Source organism: Marmota monax, unplaced genomic scaffold (assembly GCF_021218885.2).
Source record: "Marmota monax isolate L192 unplaced genomic scaffold, Marmota_monax_Labrador192_F-V1.1 WCK01_AAM20220418_F8-fsc00044, whole genome shotgun sequence".
Taxonomy (NCBI): Eukaryota; Metazoa; Chordata; class Mammalia; order Rodentia; family Sciuridae; genus Marmota; species Marmota monax.
Window position 1 is genome coordinate 3,043,694 of NW_026695198.1, and position 27,428 is coordinate 3,071,121.

Below are 27,428 nucleotides of genomic sequence, written 5' to 3' on the forward strand. Positions count from 1 at the left end.
ACAGGACAAGGCCGGAGCCGTGGGAGGCCTGAGGGGTCTTGAACAGGCCACTTTGACCTTGGCAGCCCTGATGCCCAGGCTGGACAGTGGGGAAATATCTACCTGGTCAGGCAAGAGCCCTCCACTTGGCTCCCACCTATTGGCCTGTGCACCAAGGTCTACTTTCTGGTAGGGAAGACCCCAGGGCTCCTACTGCTGCTTCCTATATCTCCCCTTTTACTCTGGAGTAAGGCTCCTGATTCCCTGTACCTGATGGACAGCGGTCCAACACAATGATGCCACAGGATGATCTTGCAGGAAGTGAGGCAGCTGAGGCCATAAGTAGCTCTGGGGCAACTGTCTTGGGCCAAGGTGGTCACTCAGGCATGGTCCTGGAGGGGAAGGGACTAGGGTGGTGCTAAACTGCAAGGGTCATGCTGGCTTTTGCATGGGGTACTTCCTGCAGCTATATTCCCCTCTCTCCAAGGTGGGACTAGACTCTAGGCAGAGGCCTCTGGAAAACATTCACACTAGGAGTGGGGACTTTGTCCAGGCCAGTGGTGAGGAGGAAGTCCTGATCCTGGCTTCTTTATACCAAGCAGGCTGAATTCCTAATTAGTCAAAAGTGACCTCTACATGGTTCTTGTGGGTAGAGATAGAAGGAAGAGGGGCCCAGGTCTAGAGAGGGATTGGGTAATGATAATCAACTCAGATAACTGAGATATGCGGGAAGTGGGTGTCACAGAAGTGTAGTAGTTCTAGCAAACTAACTGCAGGGAACCAGGTCTTAGGTCCAAGCCAGTGAAGGATGGTGGGCATGGATGTATGTAATGAATGGTTCTCCTAGTGGCAATGGTGGCTGGACAGAGGGATGTGGTGGGGCAGGGTAGGAGGGAGGGTGAGTGGGTGGTCAGGGTCTGGTCATCTCCGACTGAACAGCCAGCCCAGCAGAACCACGCCAGCCACAATCATGCCCATCAGGAAACAAAGGTTGAAGTGCTCCTGGCCCTTCCAGCTATTCACTGCCACATTGTTCCCATGGAGTTCCACAAAAGTGTCCCAGCCACCGTTGTCCTGGATCCAAGTCTCTAGGTGATCAATCAGGTAAGTGGCCATGTCCAACTTGGGATCTGACTCACCAGTGCCTGCATCTCCTTGTCTATGTTTTCCACACACAGTGTTCCTCCAAAGGAGAAAAAGGCCACAATGCGACCCCAGCTTACCTCATCCCGGAAGAGTTCATTCACTGCCTGTTCAAAGGTCTGATGTGCTGTCTCCAGGGTGAGGTGGAGCTTGGACGCCATGTCACTGAATGCCTGCTGGTACCGCAGTTCAGACTTTTCACCTGCCTCCCTCAGCACTTGCTTCACTGCTGCCATGGGGATCGCCTCTGGGGCATCCAAACTCCTGTTATGGCCAGGAGCTCCACTCTCCATGGGGCTGTCCACCAGATGCCAAGATGGGTTGCCATTGATGGCATCCCAGAAGCCTCTGACCTTAAAGGTTTCACCAACTCCCAATGACCTTACCCAAGGGACCAAACCTTTAACACATCAGCCTTTGGGGGACATTAAAGATCCAAACAATTGCAACTTTCTCATTCCATTTTCTTATGGTTCGCTTTAATTTAGGAAATCTGGGTGTTACTGAGAGACCCAAACAAAACAAAACAAAACAAAAAACCACAAAAAAATGAAATTTGATTTTGATAGTAAAATACTCATTTGTTTAACTCAATAAATATTTACTAATTTTCCAGTATTTTCCACTATTCACTAGGAATTCAGCGACACATTTTCTATAGTCAGATTATTACACTGAGGACAATTTGCCAGTGGAGAGGACAGGAACCAGTGTGCTGAGTTTAGTTAGATCTAGGTAAGTCTCTGAAACATAGATATTGGCCTGCCTAGTGCTAGAAAGCTGGCAGGGTGTTAGATATATTTTTATTTTCCTATTATACCATATTACAATAGAAACAGAATTTCACATAGAAAAATTGCTATCCATTTCCCTCACTCCAATTTTCCATCTTTTTCTTTGGTGAACTGATTTACTTCAGATTTCAAATAGAGTAGTAAACCTAACACTCCCCCTCTCCCCCATGTGGATCATACCCAGGGACTTTCATGTGTTAGGCAAGCACGTTTCCACTGAACTTCACCCCTGCCCAGCCGTAGGTTTCTTTATCATGGAATTGGTCTATGTGACTTCTTTTGTCCAAGGAGTCAGCTTTTATCCTTTTACATATAATGGTTCCCTGGTGAGGTTATATGTAAATTTGTAAAATGGGCACTTCTTAAGAAGTGGGAGTCCAGTCTTAAGGTACGGGAGTCTAGTGCTGACTAATGGACAACCCACAATATCTAAGCAACTTGGCAGAAAGAATTCGTCAGAGGTGAAATTCTATAATTTGAACTTAGGGGTGCCTTTCCTCAGAGGAACTCAAAATGCTTTGAAGCACACATTTGGTTTTGAAGATTTCTTTCTGGATGGGCTTGGAAATTGGGAGAAGATTAATATTTTGATCATAAAAGTCACTTGAAATCCCACATTGTCCTTTGTGGATTATCTGCCCCCTCCACCACTCCCACTGTTACACAACTGAATTTTGACCCATGGGACCTACCAAGATGGTCCAGTGTGGGTCCTGGATGAATGTGTATTGGTAGTGCCTGGGTAGGCAGGTTGTGTTTCCAAACCCTCCTTTTCATGTATCTGAGGTTTCTAACACTGGAGTCCATTCTTTAAAGGATGAATATGTTGTCACAATTGCTTCCTGAAATTTTGGGACAGATCCTAAAATTGGACTTTCAGTTTATCTGTGGATCACGCCCTTAATTCTAGTGATTACCATTAAGTGATTTGTGGGCCACTTTTATTAAAGGACCAGGTATAATTTTAGGATTGAAAAACTGAGAGTTTGAAAGAAATACCAGAGTGATATTTACATGCAAAACAGGTAAACATTTATATGTTACAAAACTTAAATGAGTAGATGAATTTATTAGGCATAAATAGGTTCAGAAGGAAAATGTAAACATAGCAATAGCAAGAATATCTACTATTCTAGAGTATATGCCTCTTTTCTTAATTTGTTCAACATAAATTTGTTCTGACTTATTATTATTATTTTTTGTACCAGGTATTGAATCCAGAAGCTCTCAACTACTGAGCCAGAGCCACATCTCCAGCCCTTTAATTTTTATTTTGAGACAGGATCTCACTAAGTCACTCAGGTCCTTGGTAAGTTGCTGAGGCTGGCTTTGAGCTCGTGATCCTCCTGCCTCAGACTCCTGAGCAGCTGGGGTTGCAGGCAGGTGCCTGACTTACCTTTTTAGACAGTTTAAACTGTCAACCAGAAGAGATGAGGGAAGAGAGTCTTTCAGAAATAGAGGAAACTCACCTGTTGAATGTTAATTAGAGGTTAGGAAGGTGATTCTGACAAATACCCACTGACATAAGCACATGGAGGTGGTAATGGGGACATTATTGAGTGATTCTTTTGTGAAGAGCAGACACTGTAGTTGGAGGACGCAGAAATGTGAGAGAAGTCAGCAAAGGCAGGCTTTTAGCATTTGGGAGAATCAGTAGATGGGGGAGTGGGGATAAATTGGGTCTGATTTGTTTTGGGAGTATATTAAAAGGTCAATGTCAAGGAGCTAGTAGAGAGAGAGAGAGAGAGTTGGAATTCAAGGGAGAGAAGATAATTGATAATATGAGAGGTGGGGGAGAAATGAGAGTCAGCCCACAGATGAAAGATGACAATTTTGAAAGGAGAAAGGATGAATAAGGATGAGGACACATGTTGGCAGGGCTGGGATTTGGTGATTGGAAATCATGGGATTCTCATAAGGGGGACTCTATTTTTCCTTCTCTAACAGTTATGAAGACGTGTGAGTAGAATGGGAAGGTAGTTGGCAATAGGTTGAGAGGGCTGGAGAAGGTAGAAACAATTACTGCGAAATGTAGGAAGACAGATTTTCCCAGAGAAACACAGTATTATTTTCAGGCAGTGTTGAAGTTCAAATAAAGTTAGTGATCGTAAACTTGGGATGGACCTAATTGGCTTGAGTGTGTGATTTTCTTCAGCAGGGCTCAGCCACCTAAGTGTATGCATAGCAAGTGAGAATATGTCATCATTGATCACTGAGTTTGGGGATGTATGAGGGAGCTGCATCTGCTCATTCATTTCTATTACAAAATATAGATCTTCTTTCTGGCTTGGCAGAAAAACTCAAAAGACTCCTACGTGAACCTGGTTCAAATCTTCATTCTTACTGACCTTCAAACAGAACAGACTTGTGACCTGATTGAGCTTCTTAAATACAGAAGAGATGATGGAGAGAAATTATAGATTTCCATGATAAGAAACTCAGGGGAGATAAAAATAGCTGAAGAAGCAAGCTGGAGGGAGTATATGATTTGGTTGTAGGGAGGTCCCCCTGAATTCATCATCTTATTGGAGAAGATTCGGGTAATGATAAGGACTTAGGTGTGACATATGTGAGTGGGTTTATTATTATGATCTCAAAGAATGCTTCTAAAATTTTCTTGGGATATCAAAGGTCCAATAAAGCCACAGTAGGTTGCTTTTCAACATGATTTCAGTTCCTGCTCTCCCAGCTCCCACAGCAAGAGGAGGTTCTTTCCTTAGCCTAGGCTGGCCTCAGAACTTGCTTTGGCCAGTAGAGTGTGGACTCAAGAGACTATGTATGTGCTTGATTATTCTAGTGCTCCCCTGCTTTTCCATGGCCAAGCCAGCTGGGTGATGAAAGACAGGTTGCCTAGTTACCCCCTTGGCCCCAGCCAATGGTCATACGTGTGAGCTAGCCCAGGGAGGATCAGAACCATCCAGTTGAGTTCAGGTTAGCTAAACAGCTGGTAAAATTGCTTCCTAGGTTAAATAACTGGCCTGTAGACTTGGAGAACTAAATAAATTATTAGACAGTTATTGCATTAACTGTCTAATCTTTGGGATGATTCTTTATGGAACAATAGTTTACTGATACAACAGCCAAAGTAATTTTTAAAGAAAAAGCAAATTAGAGGGATTTGCCGTATGAGATATTAATATTTCTAATAGAGCTTTAATAATTAGGGCATTATAAGGGCTGGGATTGTGGCTCAGTGGTAGAGCACTCATCTCACATGTGTGAGACCCTGGGATTGATCCTCAGCACCACATAATGATAAATAAAATATTCATGTTCATCTATAACTATAAAAAATTAAAAAAAATAATTAGGGCACTATAGATAGATATGGACAAATAGACTGATGGGTAAGACCAGAGAGTCCAGAAACAAATGTATGCAAATAAGAAAACCAGATATATGAAATAGTGGGATATTACAAACCAGGTGTGGTAGTAGAACAATTGGTTATAAAAATGAAAAATTTTAGTTTCTACCACTCACAAAATCTAAATTTAAAACTTTTACAGAAAATACAAGAGAATCAAATTTTTTTTTTAAATTTTAGGGTAATATTTTTGAAACACAAAAAGCAAACACTAGAAATTGGGAAGATGGCAGAACAGAGGAGACTGCTTTTCTGGCTGCTCCATGGTGTAAAATGAAGAAAGCAGATAGACAGCTTCTCAGTCAGGTGGGTGAAAAAAGGGGGGGACTTTTCTGGGAATTAATCCTGGACGTTCAAAGCAGATTGGGAGCTCAGGAGGTTGGATATAATAAAATAAGAACAAAGTCCTGCCATCACTGCCATCACCAGTACCAGCCAGAGCTGTTTCCACCCCATCCCCAGCAAACAAAGTGGAGGGATAAGGGAATTAAAGGAACCAGCATTTTTAGGAGGCTTGTGGTAGGTCTGGTGGGTGCAGTGAGATCAGAGATCAAAGTCAGTGCTGGATTAACCTGACAGGCAGGCTGCACAATATCCTCGTGTGGGAAAGAAGCTGCATCTCTCCCAGCTGTCCATGGAGAACAGAGGAAGAAGCCACTTTGTAGCCACACAGTCGGGGCCAGCAGCTGTGGGAGCTGATTCCTGCAAACTTGAGCTTGGTCCGAAATACAGGCCTGACAAACTCACATCTCACAACACAGAGTGTGCCTAAGTGACAGGGCGAAAATCAGAGGAGGAGAGGGGTTCACAAAGGGGAATATGGGTCATGGAAAACCACCTGCTCTACACAAACAGCATGCTAAAGCAAGGAAAAAAACTTCCCCAAACAAACCAAAATGCTTCAATAATCCATTGACACCACAGTGGAGAAAATGTCAAAGAAGCTTAGAAAGTTCATAGTTAAAATGATCTTTGATAAGATACATTTTACTGTCATGTATATCTAAACAGAAACAAATAATTTAAATAAAACTGACCTGCAAGGTAAAGGAGAATGTAAAGAGTGAAATCAGAGAGAAAATACAGAAAGTGAAAGATTAGTTCAATAAAGAGATAGAGATTCCGAAAAAAATCAAGCAGAAATCCTTGAAATGAAGAAATCAATAAGCCAACTTAAAAATATAGTGGACAGCTTCACCAACAGAGTAGCTTATAGGAAGATAGAGTTTCAGGAAATGAAGATAAAATATATAATCTAGAAAATAAAGTTGACCGTGGAGAAACAATGTTAAGAGACCATGGACAGAACTTCCAAGAAATATGGGAAAACACAGATGAAGACTCAGAGATACAAACCAAAGAAATGCACACTTTTTCCAATGAAATTATATCAGGAAATTTCTAAAACCTTACAAACGAAGTGGAAAATCAAATACAAGAGGCTTACAGGACTCCAAATGCACAAAATTACAATAGGCGCACATGAAGGCACATTATTATTAAAATAATATTCAGAAAAGAATAGAATTTTAAAGGCTGCCAGAGAAAAATGACAGGTAACTTTTAGAGGGCAACCAATCTCAGTTGATTTCTCAAGCCAGACCCTCAAAGCTAGGAGGTGTTGGAATAATATATACTAAGCTATGAAAGAAAATGGATGCCAGCCAAGAATACTATACCTAGAAAAATTAAGCTTCAGATCTGATGATGAAAAAATAATCTTCCATGAAATAAAAGAATTTACAAGTAAAAAGCCTGCACTAGAAAACATACTCAATAAATATTTCATGAAGAAGAAATAAAAAATTAGAGTGAAAATCTGCATAGGGAAGAACTACAGTAGAAGAATAGTCAATCAAAGGAGAAATAATTCAAATTAAAACCCAGAAATGAATAAAAATGACAGGGAATAAAAACCATTTCTCAATAACAACATTGAATGTGAATGGCCTAAATTCATCAACCAAAAGACTGACAGATTGAACTAAAAAATAAGACCCTGGCTGCGGTTGTGGCTCAGTGGTAGAGTGCTCACCTAGCACATGTGAGACACTGGGTTCGATCCTTGGCACCACATAAAAATAAGTAAATAAAACAAAGGGTTTTTAAAAAATTAAAAACAAACAAAAAACAAGACCCCAAAATATGCTGTCTCTAAGAGACTCACCTCATAAGCAAATACATCCACAGACTGAAGGTAAAAGGATGGGAAAAAACATATCATTCACATGGATCTCGTAAAAAGCAGGAGTTTCTATCCTTATATCAGATAAAGTGGACTTCAAGTTAATCAAAGGGACAAAGAAGGTCATTTCGTACTCCTTAAGGGAATTATATGCCAACAAGACATAGCAATTGTAAATATTTATGTCCCAAACAATGGAGCATCTATGTAGATCAAGCAAACCCTTCTCAATTTCAAGAATCAAATAGGTCACAACACAACAGTACTGGGTGACTTTAACATGCCTCTCTCATTATTGGATGGATCCTCCAAGCAAAACTAAAACTAAACAAAGAAACTATAGAACTAAAAAATATAATTAATAATTTAGACATTTATGGAATATTTTATTCATTAGGACATCATACACTTTCTTCTCAGCAGCACACAAATCATTCTCTAAATAGAACATATCATAGGCCACAGTGCAACTCTTAGCAAGTACAAAAAAATAGAGATACTACCTGGCATTCTATCATATCATAATGGAATGAAACTAGAAATCAACAATAAAATAAGAAATAGAAGTTACTCTAACACATGGAGATGAAATAATATGCTATTCCATGGCCAATGGGTAGCAGAAGAAATCAGGGTGAAATAAAGAAGTACTTAGTGATAAATGAGAACAGTAAAACAATATATCAAAAATCTCTGAGACACCATGAAGGCAGTTCTAAGAGGAATGATGTTCTTCATAGAACTAGAAAAGCAGTCATGAAATTCATTTGGAAAAATAAGAGACCCAGAATAGCCAAAACAATCTGTAGTGAGAAAAGTGAAACAGAAGGCATCGCAATACCAGACCTTAAATTATACCACAGAGTCATAGTAACAAAAATGCCATGGTATTGGCACGAAGACGGACATGAAGATGAATGGAACAGAATAGAAGACACTGAGAGAAACCCACACAAATAGGGTTATCTCATACTGGACAAAGGTGCCAAAAATATACATTGGAGAAAAGATAGCCTCTTCAACAAATTGTGTTGGGAAAACTGGAAATTCATATGCAACAAAGTGAAATTAAACTCCTATCTCTCACCCTGCACAAAAATCAACTCAAAGTGGATCAAAGATCTACACATTAGGCCAGAGACCCTGTGCCTACTAGAAGAAAAAAGTAGATCCAACTCTATTATGTCAGCTTAGGAACTGATTTCTTTAGCAAGACTCCTAAGGTGCAAGAAATAAAATTAAGAACCAATAAATGAGATGTTATTAAGCTAAAAAGCTTCTTCATAGCAAAGGAAACAATCAGGAATGTGAAGAGAGGGTCTACAGAATGGGAGAAAATCTTTGCTACCTGTACCACTGATAGAACATTGATTTTCAGGATATATAAAGAACTCAAGAAACTTAACACCAACCCCCCCCCCCCGCCCCAATAACCCAATCAATAAATGGGCAAAGGAGCTGAACAGGCACTTCACAGAAGAAGAATTATGAATGGTCAGCCAATATATGAAAAAGTGTTCAACATCTCTAGCAATTAGAGAAATGCTAATTAAACTACACTGAGATTCCATCTCATTCCAGTCAGAATGGCAATTATCAAAAATACAAGTAACAATAAATGTTAGCGAGGATGTGTGGAGAAGGGTACACTCATACATTGCTAGTGGGACTGCATATTGTTGCAACCATTCTGCAAAGCAGTATGGAGATTCCTCCAAACACTAGGGAAAGAACTGCCCTTTCACCTGTTATACTGTCCTTGGTACATATCCAAAGGAGTTACAATCAGTGTGCTGCAGTCCTGTGGCCACATCTATGTTTACAGCAGCCTGACTCACAATAGCTAAACTATGGAAACAAATTAGGTGTGCTACAATAAATGACTGGATAAAGAAAATGTGGTATACACATACTATTATTCAGTCATATAAGATACTTACTTTATGACTTTTGCCAGTAAATGGATGGATCTGGAGGCTCTCATGCTATGTGAAATAAACTAATCCCCCAAACCAAAGACTGAATGTTCTTTCTGATATGTAGATGCTAAGTTGCGGGGGCTAGAAGTTCAGTGCATTAGACAAAAGGGAATGAAGGGAAGGGAGAAGAGATAAGAATAGGAAAGACAGTGGAATTGGACATAACTTTCCTATGTTCCTATATGAATACACAACCAGTGAAACTCCACATCATGTACAACCACAAGAATGGGATCCTAATTAGGATAAGTTATACCCAATGCATGTATGTATACTATGTCAAAATACACCTTACTATTAGGTATACCTAAAAAGAACAAATAAAAAGAGATTTGTGATGCCAAGGAAATTCCTGCTTCCCAGACCCAGTCTATTCACGGATCACAGCCACAACAGTAGCGGAGACACAGTGGAGACAATTATGTAGACATCCACAATCAGACGGATATAGCAGAAAGGAGTTTAGTATGCAGCTAGGCATGTTAGAAAGGATCTAGACCCTCTGTATGTTCACCACACCAAAGCCATTTGCACTGTGAATGTGCACACACGAGAGAATTCTAGTACTTACTTTCCACAAATTAACATAAATTGAAAGTGTTTTAAAAGGTTCTTTCATTTGACAAGAAAAAAAAGACTATGAAACAAAGGATGAATATATTCTATTTCTATTTATTTAAAATCTTATTTATTTAAAAATAAGCAATATTTTTATATACCATATAATGGAGTGAAATGAGTAATGAAAATGATTAGACTATAGTTATGGTAACATGGATAATTCTGAAAAGTACATTGAGCAAAACAAAAAAAAATCACAGGGTATTTATAGTTGAGTCATTGGTATAAACTTTTCAATGTGTTGAAAGAATGATATAAATGTATTCAGGGTATGTATATATCCATATTCTATATAATCACTAATCTATCCATATATTAATCTACTCTCTACTATCTATATATCATCTATCAATTAATCAACTATCTACTTATCTATGAATTAAAAGAATATACATGGCAATAATCAAAATCTAAAGCAGGAGGTAAACTACCTCTCTGACAGAAGGGGGTTACTGGAAGTATGCAGGAGCTCTTGCTGTGTGCATGATTTTCTTTTGTAAAATGGATGGTGATTCAGTTGCTTTTTTATGTGTCCAAAATCTTTCTTAATGCAACTAAAAAAGTGTTAAATACCTTCATTATTACGATAATCCACAATTTTTTTCAGGCATATCTTCAAAAAAGTTTTAAATTGACTCTAGACAATCATGTCTGAACATTTAACATAAATTAGGGAAAACTCTTGGAACACAATGTTCATCTCTGCTCTCCTAGTGAAGGGATTTAGAGTGGACTGAAGGGAAATTCCGCTGAGCACTATGATGGTATTTAAGCAGCTGCTGAGTTGGCATAGTGTGGAGGGAACCCAGCACAATGTTAGAGCGAACGTTCCTGGTTCTGGGGCCACATGCCACCCCGATCCACCTCATGGTATCGCTGTAATTAGTCAATAAAGGTAGGCACATACAGCACTTGGAACTGTGTCTACTCTTTTGCCCAGAAGCTTGGTTTTGATGTTTTAGAGACACATATTAAACAACCTGATTTAAAAGCCACAAACATGGAGGAGGTCTGGCGAAGGTGATAGTGATGGATCCATCGAGATCAGGGGTTGTTAGTGAAGCCAATCTATTTCACATCTGAGAAAGTGGGGTTCTCAAATTTTGTTGAAACAATGTTCTTGGAGAAGGCATAAAACAATGGGACCTCAGTTTAAACGTGGACGGTGAGCTAAGTTAGCTCTGGACAGTGGCTTTGATGGGATCCCTGGTGGGAGCTGTGTTTCCGTTGGGTAAGAGGCCAAGTCACGTTCATGTGCTCAGCGGAATTTCCCTTCAGTCCACTCTAATTCCCTTCACTATGACAGCAGAGATGAATATTGTGTTCCAAGAGTTTACCCTAACTTATGTTAAATGATCAGACATTATTGTCTAGAGTTAACTTAAAACTTTTTTGAGGATATGTCTGAAAAAAATGTGGATTATCAGAATATAATACAAACCCCTCCAAACAATCATTTCCACAGTCCTTGAAGATCAGTGGGTTGAGAGTGGTATAAAGAGGATGATTTTTTTTTTCATTTGAGAATTAGTTGACATTTTTCTTTACTATGGTGCCCCAGGAAGTATGGTACCAGTTAGTCCATGAAAGATAGTATGAAGAGGGGGAGTTATGAGGGCTGATTGATGGCTCTTATGACACCCATTTAGGAAACCAAGCCGCACATTTGGTTAAATTTATCTTGTATTTTGCTAGCCTAAGTGTGTGAGAGAACACACCACAGACCCACACAGAAGTTGATAAGCAATTTTGTTAGTATTTTTTTTTATTTATGAAGAAAATAGATTGGTTTTCAACTTGAAGTACTTTATTGACACTTTATAAAATGGCAGCATGAGAGAGTTTGCTGTGTTACCTATTTGCTGAATGGCCTTTGACTCTATGCTCTGTGACATGAAGGTCAAGCAAGCCTGGACTTGTTCCCTGGCAGGGATGTCACAGAGCCTGCAGTGTTGATACCTGCCATGGTTTGGTGGATACCTTCAGTACTGCTACTGATGGGTTCTGGGAGCCTGCAAGGGCCCTGTGTGGACAACCAGGCAGCACATACATCAGTGGGAGGACTCTTCTTGCTGGCAGGTAAGGTTACAAAGACGTGGTGAAAAGGTGCTTACGTACTTCTAGTACTAAGCATGTTTGGGGATATATGTTACATGACTTAGATGTAATTGCTGAAATCGATGAAAGTGCTTTATAGCCTTTATCTCATCCACTGGGAAAATATTTTTCACCTTTGGGCTTGCCTAGAGCTTGGGGTAGAGGCTCTGGTAGGTCCTAAATGTTGTCTACAAATGAAACTGCCTTTTTGAAAATTACCTTGTGTCAAATCTTCATTACCCAAATGATGGACACTAGGTACTCATTTTCAAATGAATCCTATTTTCACCAGTGAAGAATATGTCATCAATTTCATACTCCCCCAAGTAATTTTTCATACTGATCACATCCAAAAATAAGGACACTAGGTGGCGGGTGGTGGACATCTCTTCTCAGTGATTTAGGGTTTTCTGAATCACCAAAGCCAGCCTGCCTAGCTGACTCCCTCGACTTTCTAAATAACCCTTATTCCTTTGGCATTTGCTCTTGCACAGGCTCATTCCTGAACTCAGTGTCTTGGGAGGTGTTCCAAGCCAGCAGGGTCCTCCATTCCTCTCAGTGGACAAGTGGGGCTAGAACACTTGCAATTTTATTGACTGACTACTTGAAAAAAAAAATCTTTTCTAGATGGTAACATTCTTGGTCCTTGTGATTTATAGATGATACTCAACCTTTTCAGAGTCCTGGTTATGTTTACCAGGAGTACATTCTAATCCAATGTTAGTTGTTTGAATTATTCTAAAAGAAGAGGGGTGACTTCCCTCCATATCATGCTCAAGGACAGGCGGCATGAAATATTAGGTTAGCATTGTTTCTTTTAAACTGTTTTAATTCCTTTGCTGCTTATAAAGAAAGGTGATTGGTAACTTTTGCAAAGTTACCTCTGAGAAACAGAGCAACTCATCGTGAGAAAGGGAAGTGTTTTTGCAGGCTATCTGCCATGAAGGTGCTGTAGCAATCTGGCCTCAGGACCAAGTTTATTAGGAATCCCCTGGAGATCTCACTAGTGGAAGACTACTGGACCTGGAGACTGTTCTGATCTGCAGTGGTCCGGCTGACCCTGGCAGCAACTTGCCCAGGGAGGAGACAGCTATATTGTGGCGAGACTTGAGCTTGTTACGGTTTGAATCTGAAAAGTACCCCCAAAGCTCGTGGGTTAAAAACTTGGTCCCCAATGCGGTAGTGTTCAGAGGTGGGGACTTTGGAAGGTGATTGTATAATGAGTACTGACCTCATCAATAGATTAATCCATTGATGGATTCATAATTTCATGTTACTGGGAGGTGGTGAAAATGTAGGGAGTGGGGTTTAATTGGAGGAAGGAGATTCTTGGGGGCATTCTCTTGAAGTCTCTATCATATTCTTTCTGCTTTCCCGCTGTCATGAGGTGAGAAGCTTTGCTCCACCTTGTGTTCCCCATTGTGATTTCTGCCTCCCTCAAATCCAGAAACAATGGAGCCAAATGACTATGGACTAAGAGCTCTGAAACTAAGAACCCAAAAAAGTCTTTCCTCCTTTAAGTTGATGAGCACATTCCCCAGCTGGGTGGCCAGAGATGTGCCAGGAGCAGTCTGGAGCTGGAGGGAACCAGCTCCAGGACTTGGGGGGCTGGTGTGCCATTCCAAAGGCTGGGGCCATAGGTCTCTTTGCTGCCTGGGCAGGGATTCAGGAAGACAGAGGGCCAAAGAAGACTCTGGAAGTTATAGCTGTGTCCACCATAAATCAGTGATGGTGACACATTGACCTCAGGGAGGTAGGAGCGATTGGTTTACTACTTTGGCCTTCTCATTCCCACCCGGGGAACAAAGGCAAAAAAAAATAGCTATTCTTTGGGGGAGCTGCATATGCTGGAGGCAAGAGTGTGGACCCAAATCCTGGCTTAATATTAGAGGAACTGCAGGATTTGGGTTAAATGTTTCTACCACCATGCACTTCTGATTCGTCATCTGCTAAACATAGACAACAATGGCCCCTTTAAAGGGATGCTCTGAGGACGGAATGAGAAAATTGAAGGGAAGGGCTTGGCTACTGACTGATAATGCCTAGAAAACTGTAAAAAATAATAAATGCTATTTTGCCTAATGTGGGAATTATTATTGCACATAGAAGCAGATTTAGGGACAACTGATAGCAAAGAAAGCAATACTTGGAAAAGTTGTTATGGAGCATAGAAAAAATCGCTGAGCAAGTGGTCTATAATTTCTATTAAGTCAATAATTGCTCACATCTGCAAAAGTATCATGGTTACTAGGGTTTACGCCAACTATCTGTGGGTTAGAAAACACGAGTGACTGTTTAGAATTAGAGAAATAGTGATTCACCAACTTGAGTCTTCTAGGGTTGCTGGCAAAATTTGTTCCAAACATCTGATTACTGCAGATGAGTCATTTAAGACACCTGGGGTAACTCAGGGCCCTGAGAACTGGAGCCTCTATGTGTGGTAGCTCATCTCATGATGGCAGCCTTCCATGTCTTCCCTCCTGGGAATCTCTTTCCCTCTCTTTCAAGAGGTACTACCATTTTTTGACCTCTTTGAGTCCGTACTGACTCCTTTGATCAATAAAATAGATGACAGGTGACAGCCGGATTTGGTGGTGTACACCTGTAATCCCAGCAGCTCAGAAGGCTGAGACTGGAGGATCACAAACGAGTTCAAAGCCAGCCTCAGCAAAAGCAAGGCACTAAGCAACTCAGTGAGACCCTGTCTCTAAATAAAATACAAAATAGGGCTGGGGATTTTTTTGGCTCAGTGGTCCAGTGCCCCTGAGTTCAATCCCTGGTATTCCCCCACCACCCCGACACACACACACACAAAATAGATTGCAGGTGAGATGTGCCAATTCTGGGCCTGGACTTTAAGAGGGGGATCAGTTTCCTCTTTCCTTTTCTTGAAACATTTTAACTTGGAACTAATATGTTCCTTTGTAGACAAGGTGTGCATTGACAGTCAAGGAGATCTAGCTGTCTGAGACCTCCTCAGTGTGGCCTGCTTTATCCTCTCCATCCCCATCTAGAATCTGGCACTCAAATTGCAATCATAAATAGACTTATTGGAGGCCCCTGGGAATGAATGAAGAATATCCACAAACTGAAACTCCACAGTTAAGAGCTTGCTGGTCTCCTGCCATAGTTATAGAATCCTGGGAGGCCAATGTTGAATGCAAATTGTGAAATTTTAACTTGAACACTTGACAGAAGTAATTGAACTTCTAGAATTTAAGTAGGTTTGGAGTCTTCATTGAACTACGCTTCTGAAAGTTTCCATCCCACTTTGGCTCAGGATATTCTCCAGGATGGAAGGGGGTACTCTGTCTGGGGCTGTGAGCCTTGCCTTGCCTGGTCACCCTGAGCCCTTCCACCAGCCTCTCCCCATGTCTTCCTGCTGCCTTTGTCTTAACATACTTCATTCCTTTTGAAAACAAAACAAAACAAAACAAAAAAACTTTCTTTGTTTAAGGTTTACAATGACTGCTCATTATAAAGGTTATGTAATTCATGTGTACTATATATTTTTATATCTATATAGATAAATATAAAAGTCCAAATAAAGAAATCAAAGTTAGATAAGATTCCAGAAATTAAAAATGATTACTGTCTTAATTGGCTGGTTTCACACTGTTCTAGAATATTCCTGGGCATATAGACAATTATGCAAACATATGTAGCTAGATAGTTACCATTTTACATAGTCTGGTGTCCTGATATTTCATACAACAATGTTGTGGACTTCTTTCCATGTCAATAAAACTAATTCTGCATTATTATTGGTTGGTTGTATTCCATAATTTAATTAAGCAGTCCCTAGTTAATATCTATCTATCTATCTATCTATCTATCTATCTATCTTATTTCCTATTTTTTTAAAAAAGCAAAGCTAGGCAGGCCAGGTCTCTGTGGCCCAGCAAGGTCCAGCCCAGAGGGTGGTAGGCATCATGCCAGGTGTCTGTGTGGAAGGAACTGGCCTAAAGCCTAGAATACGGAGCGTTTTCTTATCTTGCAAGTGTTTGGTGCAAGGCTTTGGCTTCAGCTGAGCCTGATGAGAGCAGGGTGAAGAGCCCCAAGAGACCCGGGCATCTGGAACCTGTTACCACAGACAGCATATGAACCACAAGGCAGGTTTATCTCCTTCCTGTGACAGAAACCCACAAAGCCATCATGAACTGCTCCTCAAGCTAATCTCAACCCAGGACACTGTTCTTGGGAGAACGCAGTGTCTACAAAGTAAGGTCAGTGCAAGAACAAATCCAGGGCCCTAATATACTTCAGTGTAGAGGTGAGATGTCCCCTGGTCCCAGCTCCTTCAGGATATCATTCTGAGTGGACAAGCCATGTCTGGTTTTTGCAGACCCCCGACACAGGACCCTGGGTTTCATCCATCCCATATTTTGCTCCAAGTCAGCTCTGTAGAGCCTGTTCCTCTGTTAATCAGAACTAGTTCTTCTTTGACTGGTCCCTGGCTGGCTTGAGAGGTACTTACACCAGATCCTGGCCTATTCCATCCCACGTCTCTTATCTCATGGCACAAAGCCACCTTTCCCACTTGGATAGGGGTGCAGTGAAGTGTGGTTCACAAACCAAGGGGGCAGAGCAGCTGTGACCAGTAACAATAACGACACGATTGCTGAGACAAACATTTTCATGGTGATGCATGGGAACACTAAATCCAAACCACATTGTTTAGCTTTCACCCCAGTAAAGGGGGAATGCCACAGCCCCTAAAGTAAATGGAAGAGATCACAGTTTAGAAAATATGACAGAGTTGAAAACTTAAAGCTGTATCACGCAGTAACATCCTCTGGAAGGAAAACAACTGATACGAGGGAGTGTATATATATTTCCAAAGCAGTTTATTAGTTTGGAGACTTCCCTAGTCCGAAAATTGAGCCGGGTGGATGTGAGTCAGAAGTGCCTCGGGCAGCAGTTTGTGGAGTGGGAACACTCTCACGTCACTGTTGGGAAGGGGACGCGTGGCGACAGGCTGGAGGGATGCACAGACCCTGAGAACATTCCATGTGCCTGCTTTCTTTCAGTGTTTGTTTCAGATTGACATCAGACACCATACATGGAGCTGAACAACCCTGATATTTACATGCTCTGATTCCCTGTTTTTCTTGTGGATTGGAAACTCACTGGAGCAGTCTGTAAACACTGTGCAACAGAGTTCGATTTCACAAAGGCCAGTGCAGGCTCTGGGGGAAGGGCCGAGGGTCTGCGGTGCTCAGAAAAATCTCAGTGGAAGTACTCAGTCTCTCCTGGCAGCAGAGGCAGGTTTACAGTGGAGTTAATTAAGCTCAGGTTTCAGGGCTTCTTGCATAGGCTTGATGGGAGATATAAAATGTTCTAGGTGAGGAGCAAGGAGGCAGGTTTCTGTCAGTAATCTATCCAGTGTAAGTCTTCCTGGTTAGTTAAACAGCCTTTAGAAGAAAGAATCGGATTCTCCCAAAACTCATTTAAGTTATTGTGGCTTCTCTTTTGGTTCCAGCTAGGTTTTAATATTGTCTGCAGTTTTGTATTTATTATTGCACATTGTTTTTCCTTTAAAGGGCCCAGATTTGGACCCCACAGAACTGAGGGCCTGGTGCTGTGAGTTTTGGCAAATGCCATTCCCGAAATCTCTATATTCAGAGGAGATGCTCCCAGGGAGCTCTCTGTAAACACCTGCACAACTTTGTCACCTGCTCCTGGCAGAGCATGTCATCCAGAGGCAGGTGGCCGCACATAGTAGATATCAGCCAGTGTTTGCAGCACAGAAGATAAACTTCCAGAATCTCTTCCTAAGCTGTGCAAGGTGCTTCCCGCTTTAGGAAACAGGTGTGGAGGATGAGGAGTTGGAGTGGCTGTGGGCAGCATTTCCTGTGGTATGTGGGCGTCCATGCGACAGCTGATAGCTTCTGTGCAAAGCACGCAGCTGTGGGTGGGAAGGACTGGGTGAGGCTTCAACTCCCCGTGCAGGAACCACCTCTGGCACTGATGATGGGGAAAGGGAAGTGAGCTTATGTGGGAGCCAGGTGTCATCTACATAGTACCTTATGTGTTCATTACAATTAAATAGACTGCACGTAGAACCCGAGGTGCTGGTTGTTGGAATTTGCACAAACCCTAGATACCATCTAGTTTAAAATCTCATTTTATGGGTTGGAAAACAGGTCTAGAGAGAGCCATGACTGGCCCTTGGTATAGGCAGTGTATACCCTGCAATGGGTCACAGGGGACTCAGGGTATTCAGGAGCCTGGAAGAGAGGAAGCCCAGCAGAGCCCCAGGCTGGGAAGTCCCTCGAAGGTCAGTGTCAGTCCATGAGGCCTGTTCCTTTAAGGACATGGCACAGAGGAAAGGGAGCCAATGTGCCACATGTTACGGATTTAAAGACTTTTATCTGGCATCCAGAGGATGTGATAACTTTTTCCATTATGATGTAACAACTTTAAAGAGTGTGGAAACCTCAAATGGTGCAGGTGTGTGCTGTAGGAAAGCTTTTAAGAGGGTGCGTGGATGTTCCGAGGGGATGAAATGTGTGGGTACAGCTGCCTTTCTGCCAACCGAGTGCCCAGAGAGCCTGAGCGTTCCAGCCTGTCTTGCCTTCACCTGTGTCTGGTGCTGGTCACTGGCAGATGCAGGCAGAAAACACAAAATCAGGAACTCGATTCTGCCAGATTTTGGCCTGGGAAACTGCTCAGCAGGACCCTTTTTAAACAGACCAGCATCTGGCTGCCCCAGTGGCTCCCACTCTTCCACTTGAGCCATCAATAAATTAAAAACTTCTGTAGCTTGGCTTTTGAATGGACCCACACAGAATGCAACACAGTTCCCCAGAAAAAGGACATGCATGGTTTTGTTTGATTTCATAATCCTTGGTCCCTGTTCAAAGTTTGAGCAAATGAGAGAGCTCATTTGGGGAAGAGGTGGCTCTACTGCAGGGGGCTCCAGTTGGGTGGGGCCTGCTGGTTTGTAGGCCCATGTGCTGGCAGTGCCAGTGTATTGGAAGGTGAACTGTTCCATGCTTCATTTGTGCAAGGAGATATGAAGCCGTGCTAGGTGTGAACTGAGGGATTACACTGTGCTGTGTTTCAAAGAGTAGTGTGACAGGCAGAGTGTGTCTGCTGGGGGACTGGCCTGCACAGCTTGAGGTGCCCTCCTGCCTAGAGTCTCCACGCCCCCCAGCTTTCTTCATGACTGCCTGGTGCTCTGGTGCAGTGGGCATTGCCTGGGCCCACGGGGGTCTGCCTCTGGTGCCTGGTGTGTTCTGGCTCCTGGATTATAAGAACACTGACTGATTGCTGTCCCATGCTGGGAACTCAGGTGGTCCAGCCTGGTTACAAGAAGGATCACGGGGACATGTTAAATTAAAGGTGTTGAGCTCCACCCAGAGAGGTCTAATTTCATAGGTTTGGGTGGGTTCTGAAAATTAGCAGTTTTAAAGGTGTGAGGACTGGGGAATCACTGCCCCAGACTAGGTCACTGTCAGACTGGATCAGGACCTCAGACTAGAGTTCCACCTGAGATGGGGTTACCATCTCAGACCATCTCAGATGGATCAATGCTGGGGACTAGGTTGACAATTCCAAACTGGCACTCCATGACACACTTAGGGGGTGTCAGGTCTGGCTTCTGTTGCTGTAGCAAAATACCTGAGACTCTGCATTTGTGAAGAATAGAAGTTCATCTTATTCATGGTTCTGGAGTTTGGGAAGTCCAAGAGCATCACCCTCTGTTTGGTATCTGGTGAGGGCCTTCTTGTTGCCTCATTATGGTGAGAGGACAAGAGTATGTGCTAGCTTGGCCCTTGCTCCCTCTTCTGAGTCATAGGTCTCATCATGGGCCCTTAACCTCATGAAATCATCAAACCTGATTTCCTCCCAAAGATCTCACCTTCAAATACATCAAGATATGAATTTAGGGCCACATGAACTTTGAGGTGAGGGGGTGCTCGACACATTCAAATCACAATACAGGACAGCACCAACCAACCCCATTTCCCAGGTTACTAGATTGGGAAGGAGGAAAAAGAAGAGATCAGTGCATGGCCTTTTTCTTCCTGAAAACAGGCACCCCATACCATGTGGAGACCAAAGACTGGGCAAGTGGAACCTCATGACACCTGAGCAGCATAAGCCCATTATGCTGTTTCTGGACCTTCCAAAATCATCAGTCCCAAAGTCATTAGTGGAGTGGTGCAGAAGGGAGCTTAGTGTCTCACCAAATCACTGAATTCTTCAAAAGGCATCATACAAAGTTTTAGGACCAATGCTAAAGTCTGAAACAAACCAGGCCGTTTTTCTCCAGTAAGGTGACCAGAATTGTGGAGCACAGTGGCGCTGTCTGGTGGGTCCCTGCAAGCAGCACTTAACGGCTTATGGACATAGACCTTGCTCTGCCTGGTGTAAGAAACTTGCTTGTTCTGCAAAAAAGGAGGGTCCAAGCAAACATATACTCCCTTTGCTCTGGGAAGTGGGTGAGTGACTAACTTCTGGGGAAAAAAAGCTCCATTTGAGTGACTGTTTTGCACCTTGAATGTATTTTAAGCATGTGCTTAAGATGCAAAAAAACTCTGTTCTTTTTTTTTTAAAGATAGGGAATCTATTTCTCCTTTAAAACAAACATGGTCTGCACTGTAAGCCCCTGTCATACTCCAAGAGTGACTCATGTCCTGAGTGAATTTGCTCAAGTTTGGAGGCGGGGAGAGACCAGTATTTCTGATACCCTCCTCCACCCCCTCAATCAGGTTCCCAACATGCGAACTTCAGTTTCTCAAGTTAATGTACTTTTTTTTTTTTTTGATTGAAAAAGAAACTGCTGTTGGTCCTTGTCATTCCTGACAAGGACACTTCATTTGGTGGATGTGTTCAAGCTGTCTTGAAGCCCCTTGTCTGTGAAGGCCAGTATCAGGGCTGTCCTTGCCAGGCAATCTGTAGTGAAATCGGGACTGCAGAAGGGCGTTCTCCTTTCAGATGTAAATACAGAGCAAGTGAGCCATCCCAGCTCCTGCCATCACCACGCAGTGCTTCCTGCCAGGCCTGGGGCAGAGCTGGAGCCCCTCCGCCCCAGCTTCTCGAGCCTCCGTGAAGTGGCCAGGGGAAGCAGCGACATCAAAGGGGCTGGCCAGGTCTTCTGGGCGCTGAATGCCCGGCAGACAGCGCCTGGCTGTTTCCCCTGTGACAGGAGGTTTTACAAGTCTGGAGTTTTATCAGCTGCAGGCTAACAGCTTCCTTCCTTCTGTGTGTTGTCCCCTTTTCTGAGTTGCCAGATTTTTCTCACACTTTTCAAATCCAGTCTAAGTAACTCTTTGCTGGCTGGAGCTCAGAGCTGGGCCATCCATTGCTAGCTGCCAAGTGGGGCCTCCCAGTGCTCATGAATGGGACCTGGTGGCTGGCTTCTTTCTCCCTTCCCTTGGGAAATCTGGCCTGTGTATCCCTAGTATGGGGTCACCTCCCCTGCTAGTGGGTCCCGTCTGCTCAGTCCCAGAGGCCTGAGTCCTAGGGGAAAGTCACAGAGGGTGACCTTGTAGGGGACAGAAAGGCAATTCTTTCTGGGATCCAGACATCCAAGGCTTAGCTCCAGGGGTGAGCAATGACCCCAAGGCTGGCATCTAGATGGACCAGAGGCATGCTCAGAGCCCCTTATACTGTCTGGGATGAAGGATCAATTTCTTTCCCCCCCCCCTTTTTCCAATTTTCTATATATCACAGGCCTGTAATTTTATAAATTACAATAAAATGAATAATTAAAAAATAAAATTTGAAAAGTAGACATGCAAAGTACAAGTTCAATAGTTTATTCTTAGAGTCAATAAACATGATGGTTTCTAAGTGCTTGCTCCCAATTCCCATACTTGTCTCAATGCAAGAACAGTGAGTAGATGGATCTCATTCTGTGTACTGCGCTTTGAGTAGTTCAGTGTGTGTTCCAGAGTGTGTGTGTGTGTGTATGTGTGCATGTTTATTTGTGTATATCAGTAGGTGTGAGTATGAGAGTGTATGGATTTATGTGTGTGCATGTTTGTGTGTGCATGTATATATGTCAGTGTATGGATATCGAGTGTAAGAGTGTGTTACTGTGTATCCAAGTGTGTGTCTGAGTGTGTATACATGTTTGAGAGAGTGTGTGGATATCAAGTGTGAGTGTGTTTGTTGATAATGTGTGTATGCCTATTCGTGTGTCTGAGTGGGTGTGTGAATGGGTGTGCATGTGCTTGTTAGTATGTGAGTGTGTGAGTGGAGGAGCATGGAATAGGGGAGGGTGGGAAGGGCTTAGGCAGGACTATGAGAAGAATGTGTAAGAGCAAAGGAGAATGAAGGGAATGGAGGGTGGATGGGAATAGAAAAGACAATAGAATGAATTTCCTATGTTCATAATATGAAGACATGACCAGTGAAACTCCACATCATGCACAACCACAAGAATGGGATCCTAATTAGAATAAGATATTCTCCATGTATGTATAATATGTCAAAATACACTCTAATGTCATGTATATCTAAAAAGAACAAATAAAAAAGTCAAAAATTAAAATAATAAAAAAAGAATGTATGAGGGGCTTAGGTGATGTCTCTACCTATGTACAGAGTCTATTTAATTGGTGCCTGGGGAAGGGAGTACACATGGACAATGGGTGCACAAATGAAAATTTGGGGTTGGGGAGGAGACATTTCCACAGAACAGACCATGTGGCCATTGGCAGGAGAACAGGTCTGTCGGATGATGTCTGGGATGGTGAATTCAGTGAAAATCTATTAGGAGTGCATGTCACCCCTCTGGCTCTCCTGGTGCCATTTGAAAACGTGTTACCATTGGCCCTCTTTTAGAGAGGAGACATAGTCTCAAAACCCAAGGAGCTTACTGAAGTAGCAGATCTATGACTGTGTCCCCAGTTCTAGTTCTCACTCTACAGACACTACTATTATTATTACCAAGTCTTGGGCAAGGAATCAGCATAAAGAGAGCTTTCTGTGCTCACTTCGAGATGCTGACCTTCAGTAAGAGACTTGGTCAGCTTGACTGGGGAGCCCGCCATCAGAAATATAGAATATAAGCCAGGTGAGGGGGCACACGCCTGTAATCCCAGCAGCTCGGGAAGCTGAGGCAGGAGAATCATGAGTTCAAAGCCATCCTCATCACTGGTGAGGCACTAAGCAACTCAGTGAGACCCTGTCTCTAAATAAAATACAAAATAGGGCTGGGGATGTGGCTCAGTGGTTGAGTGCCCTTGAGTTCAATCCCTGGTAACCACCTCCTGGCTCCCCACCCCCAAAATACAGAACATAATATAGTGCATTTTAATTATAAAAGAAGTTAGATAGACATTTTAGGGCAACTCAGTCTTCTTTAGGCATTTTCTTTGCATTGGTAATGGAAGCAGGAACAAAGGTGCTTTTTAAGATTCTGTAGAAATGTTTTCACTTTCTATTTGGAAAAGGTTAAACTAATATTTTGTGATTTTTTTTAACTTGAGGCTAAGAAATAATTCTAGTTTGTGATTAAAGGTCCTCCTGTGTATCCATCCCAGGCAGCTCATATTCATGAAGACTTCTGAGGACTTCAGAAGCACTTGGCCTCCTCCCTGTGTGTCCTGGATGGGGGAGTCAGGCATGAGCAACAGCCACAGCATGGTAGGGGCCTAGCACAGCAAGGCTCCCCAAGGACTGAGCTCTGCTCCATCAGGGCTTTGCTTGGCCCCACACTGAAGGCTTGGCAAGGCTGGGACTCTGTAGGGCTGCATGGTAAGGCCTGGCACTGTCTGATTCCTGAATGTTGGCAGGTCTCTAACGCTCTGCTTCTTCAAAGTTGGGTGGAGGGAGAGTCCCAGGAACATCATGGCCCAACATTACAGACATGATAAAAAGAAACCACATAAAATACACTGTAAAGCCAACTACTTCCATCAAAGGAATCACTGACCAAGAAAGATGTAAGAGTGGAAAACGGTCCCTTCAGATTGGTCATTATTGCTTTTCCTCCCGTTTCCCCTACTTACCACAGCTGTATTGCCCTGTGACAGTTAGAAAGCCATCAAGAACTATATGGCGGGGGGGGGGGGTGCTGACAGAGCTCTGGCAGTGGCTATCCCTTTCTGGGGCAAGCTGTACAAACTGGGTTGTGTTAGGTGTACCTAGTGGGTCTGACCAGGATCCGGTGGTTCAGGGACTTCTCCCTAGAAAGAATGCCAGCATATGTTTATGGATATAGATGGAACATTTTTATAATTAATTGTTGATACCAGGCATACAAATTGTGAAGGTTTAGTATCCAGTGAATCCTTGAGTCAGGAAGGTGCAAGACCTGGATGAAAATGAGAAGCAGTGCACAAACAAGGAAAGGTTGGGCCTTTAACTCAGGATAGGGGTTTCACGTTTTTAACTTTGTTTATGAATTGCATACTTAATCTAGTTTGGGAATTGACTTCTGTATGCTTCAGCCAGCACCATATTCAGCTGTCCATCTTCACTCTGGCTTCTGAGACAGTAGAAGTGATTCTTCTCGTTAGTCTGGGAGAATTTCCTGGGCTGGAGTGAAAATGAACAGTCGCGCCCCTTCAGTGACAGTGTGAAGTGTCCTGGGCTGGAGGGCAGGTACCACCTTGGAATCAACCGATCATGCTGGGGTTAAGTTGAAGAAACATGTCCAAAGGGGGCAGTCAGAGCATGGGGTAAAGACCAGCAGCCAAAATGCAGAGCCTGGGGGAAGAGGACAGAGAGAATGTGACTAGAAGGGTAAGGGACTGTCATGGAGTGTGGCAGGTTCCCCCTAAGGCCTAACTTTGTCTTCATGTACATTTTCGTGGTAAGACCAGGTCTCTGAGTAGACACCTCTGCCTCTCTCCAAGTTGGCATCTTGCTTCCTATGCCTTGATTCCAACATCTAGCACTTTGCTTGTTTTTATTTTATTCTGTTGAATTTATTTTTAATTACATTGGTGATACATTCCAGTATAAATATATATAAAATATACCATCCTCAAAAAACTAGGAATAGAACTACCACATGATCCAGCAATCCCATTATTGGGTGAATGTATATTCAAAGAAAATGTAACCAGTGTGTCAAAACAACATCTTCATTCCCATGTTCATTGCATCACTATTCACCTTTACTGTTCACAGTGATTAGAAACAATCTGAGTGTTCATCAACCAAAGAATGGATAAAGAAAATGTGGTATGTATATGTATATATATATATATGCATGATGAAATTCTATTTGGCCTTGAAAAAGGATGAAACACTGTCATTTGTGGATGGAACTGGAGGACATTGTGTTAAGTGAAATAAACCAAACACAAAAAGGAGTCTTACTGTATGCTGTCACTCATATGTGAAATCTAAAAAAAGCAGACTACCTGAAAGCTGAGAGCAGAATGGTGATTTCCAGAGTCTGGGAAGAGTGGAGGGCAGGGAGGGAGGAGGAAAAGTTGATCAAGGGTACTGAGGTACAGTTGGATAAGAGCAAGAGGCTCTGGTATGCTATCATACAGGATGGTGACGGAGATAATAACAATGTATTGTCTATTTCAAAAGCCTAGGAGAACGAATCTGGGATGTTTTTGCTACAAAGAGGGGATAAATGTTTGAAGAGACAGAGAGAGACAGAGAGAGAGAGAGAGAGAGAGAGAGAGATATGTTTACCCTGATTTGAATGTTTACACAATGTGTACATATATCAGAACATCATAAGCAATATTTGCCTGGCATAAGCCAGGCTTTGGGTGCCATCCCCTGTACCAAAATCAAAACAAAAACAAAAAGAAAACATCATATGGGACCCCATAAATATGCACAATTTTACATAAAAACTCTGAAAGATAGAAAAAAAAATTAAAAAAAATGCCCATACCCCATGAATCATCAGTTTCACTCCTCCCATGTTTTTATAAAGAAGTGACGTGGGATATTTATTTCACTGTTATTTATACTGTTCATGATAGCAAACAAATGAAAATGTTTATGTTCATTCTAGAAAATAAATGGAAATTTGTATCACCAGCTGTGGAAAAATGCCTGACATGAATAAAGTAACAATACAAATTATAAAAAAGGCAAAAGATTTGTAACCACACCCATTTATAGTTCTATCCTTTTTCCAAAACTAATCTCAATTTTCTTTGCAGTGTGTGTTTATGTGCATTACATGTGTACATCAGTTCATCATGTGTACTGATAGAAAACCACATATGGTGTCATGTTATACATGTTGTTCTGCAAACTGGCTTTCATACTTGACACTTTAATCTTAGGATCTTTCTGCATCTGTTTAGCAGCTGTCTTATACATAGTTAATTTAGCTATTTCACTAATGACACATATTTTGACACATTCTTAGGTTTTCCTGTTTGGTCATACTACAAATATTGCTGCTATGAATATCTTGAAACTCCTTTTGTGTACATATTTGAGAACTTTTCCAGCACAGATATGAAGATGTGAATTTTTTTTTTGAGATTCAGATGGTCTGCATTTCATCATTCTTGATAAACAGATGTTCATAGGGTCTGATTTATATACAAGTGATTATGACTGACAGTGTTCACTCTGTATAAGATGGCCAGTTGCCCAGTAAAGATGATGATGCTTATAAGAAGCAGCCCTTGGCTGTGTTCAAACAGCCAGAGTGCTCTTGAAGGGATAGCCACAGTGACCTGGAGTAGGAAGAAAGCTCTCTTGAATCTTCTAGAATGTGTTATCTTCTCTGTACTTGACTTTGCAGAACAGTGACCTTGGCCTTGTTTATTGTGGTTCCCCAGCACTAGGCATACCTGTCCATGATGCTAAAAAGCCAGTATTTCCTGGTTGCAGATGGAGAGGTATGATGTGGAAGGCTAGCCCAGGTCCTTATTCTGATGTTCAGTGGTTCCTTGACAGGATTGAATGAAGTACTTGGGGGCTGCTCTCTCTTTTGTAAAATGAGAGGCTTGAAGTAGCTCTTCTGAGTTCACTTAGGGTGAACTCTGAGTTTGATTAAGGGCTCTCTGTTGGAAGCTTTTTCATAGTGTGATATGCAGAAAAGAAATGACACTTTTAATGTTCTTTCAAAACTGTCCTTAGGGCTTTTCCTGGAATCAAGGAGATACAATTAGACTGTGAATTGAGAGATTTGAATCCAGGTCTCTGTGTTCATTGCTTGGACTTGGCTGAGGACTCTGAACCAAGCTAAGCCTCATTTTCTCATCCTGCAATAGAGCATAGGTGAGGTAAGTCTCTGAGGCCCACATCAAGCCCTCAGTTCCCAAGTGTTTGGGTTTAGAACATCTTTGTGAAGTGCAACCTCACAGATT

At 42.3% G+C, this 27,428-nt stretch overlaps 1 protein-coding gene across 1 annotated transcript; it reads right to left on the reverse strand.

Annotated features, from left to right (window-relative positions):
* Positions 1-900: 900 nt before the first annotated feature.
* LOC124082084 (bcl-2-like protein 1) lies at positions 901-23,174 on the reverse strand. Its single transcript, XM_046428540.1, is given in 5 exon segments — positions 901-1,095; positions 1,098-1,475; positions 20,361-20,561; positions 21,156-21,313; positions 23,132-23,174. Coding segments are annotated over 5 exon segments (975 nt in total).
* Between the last annotated feature and the right edge of the window lie 4,254 nt (positions 23,175-27,428).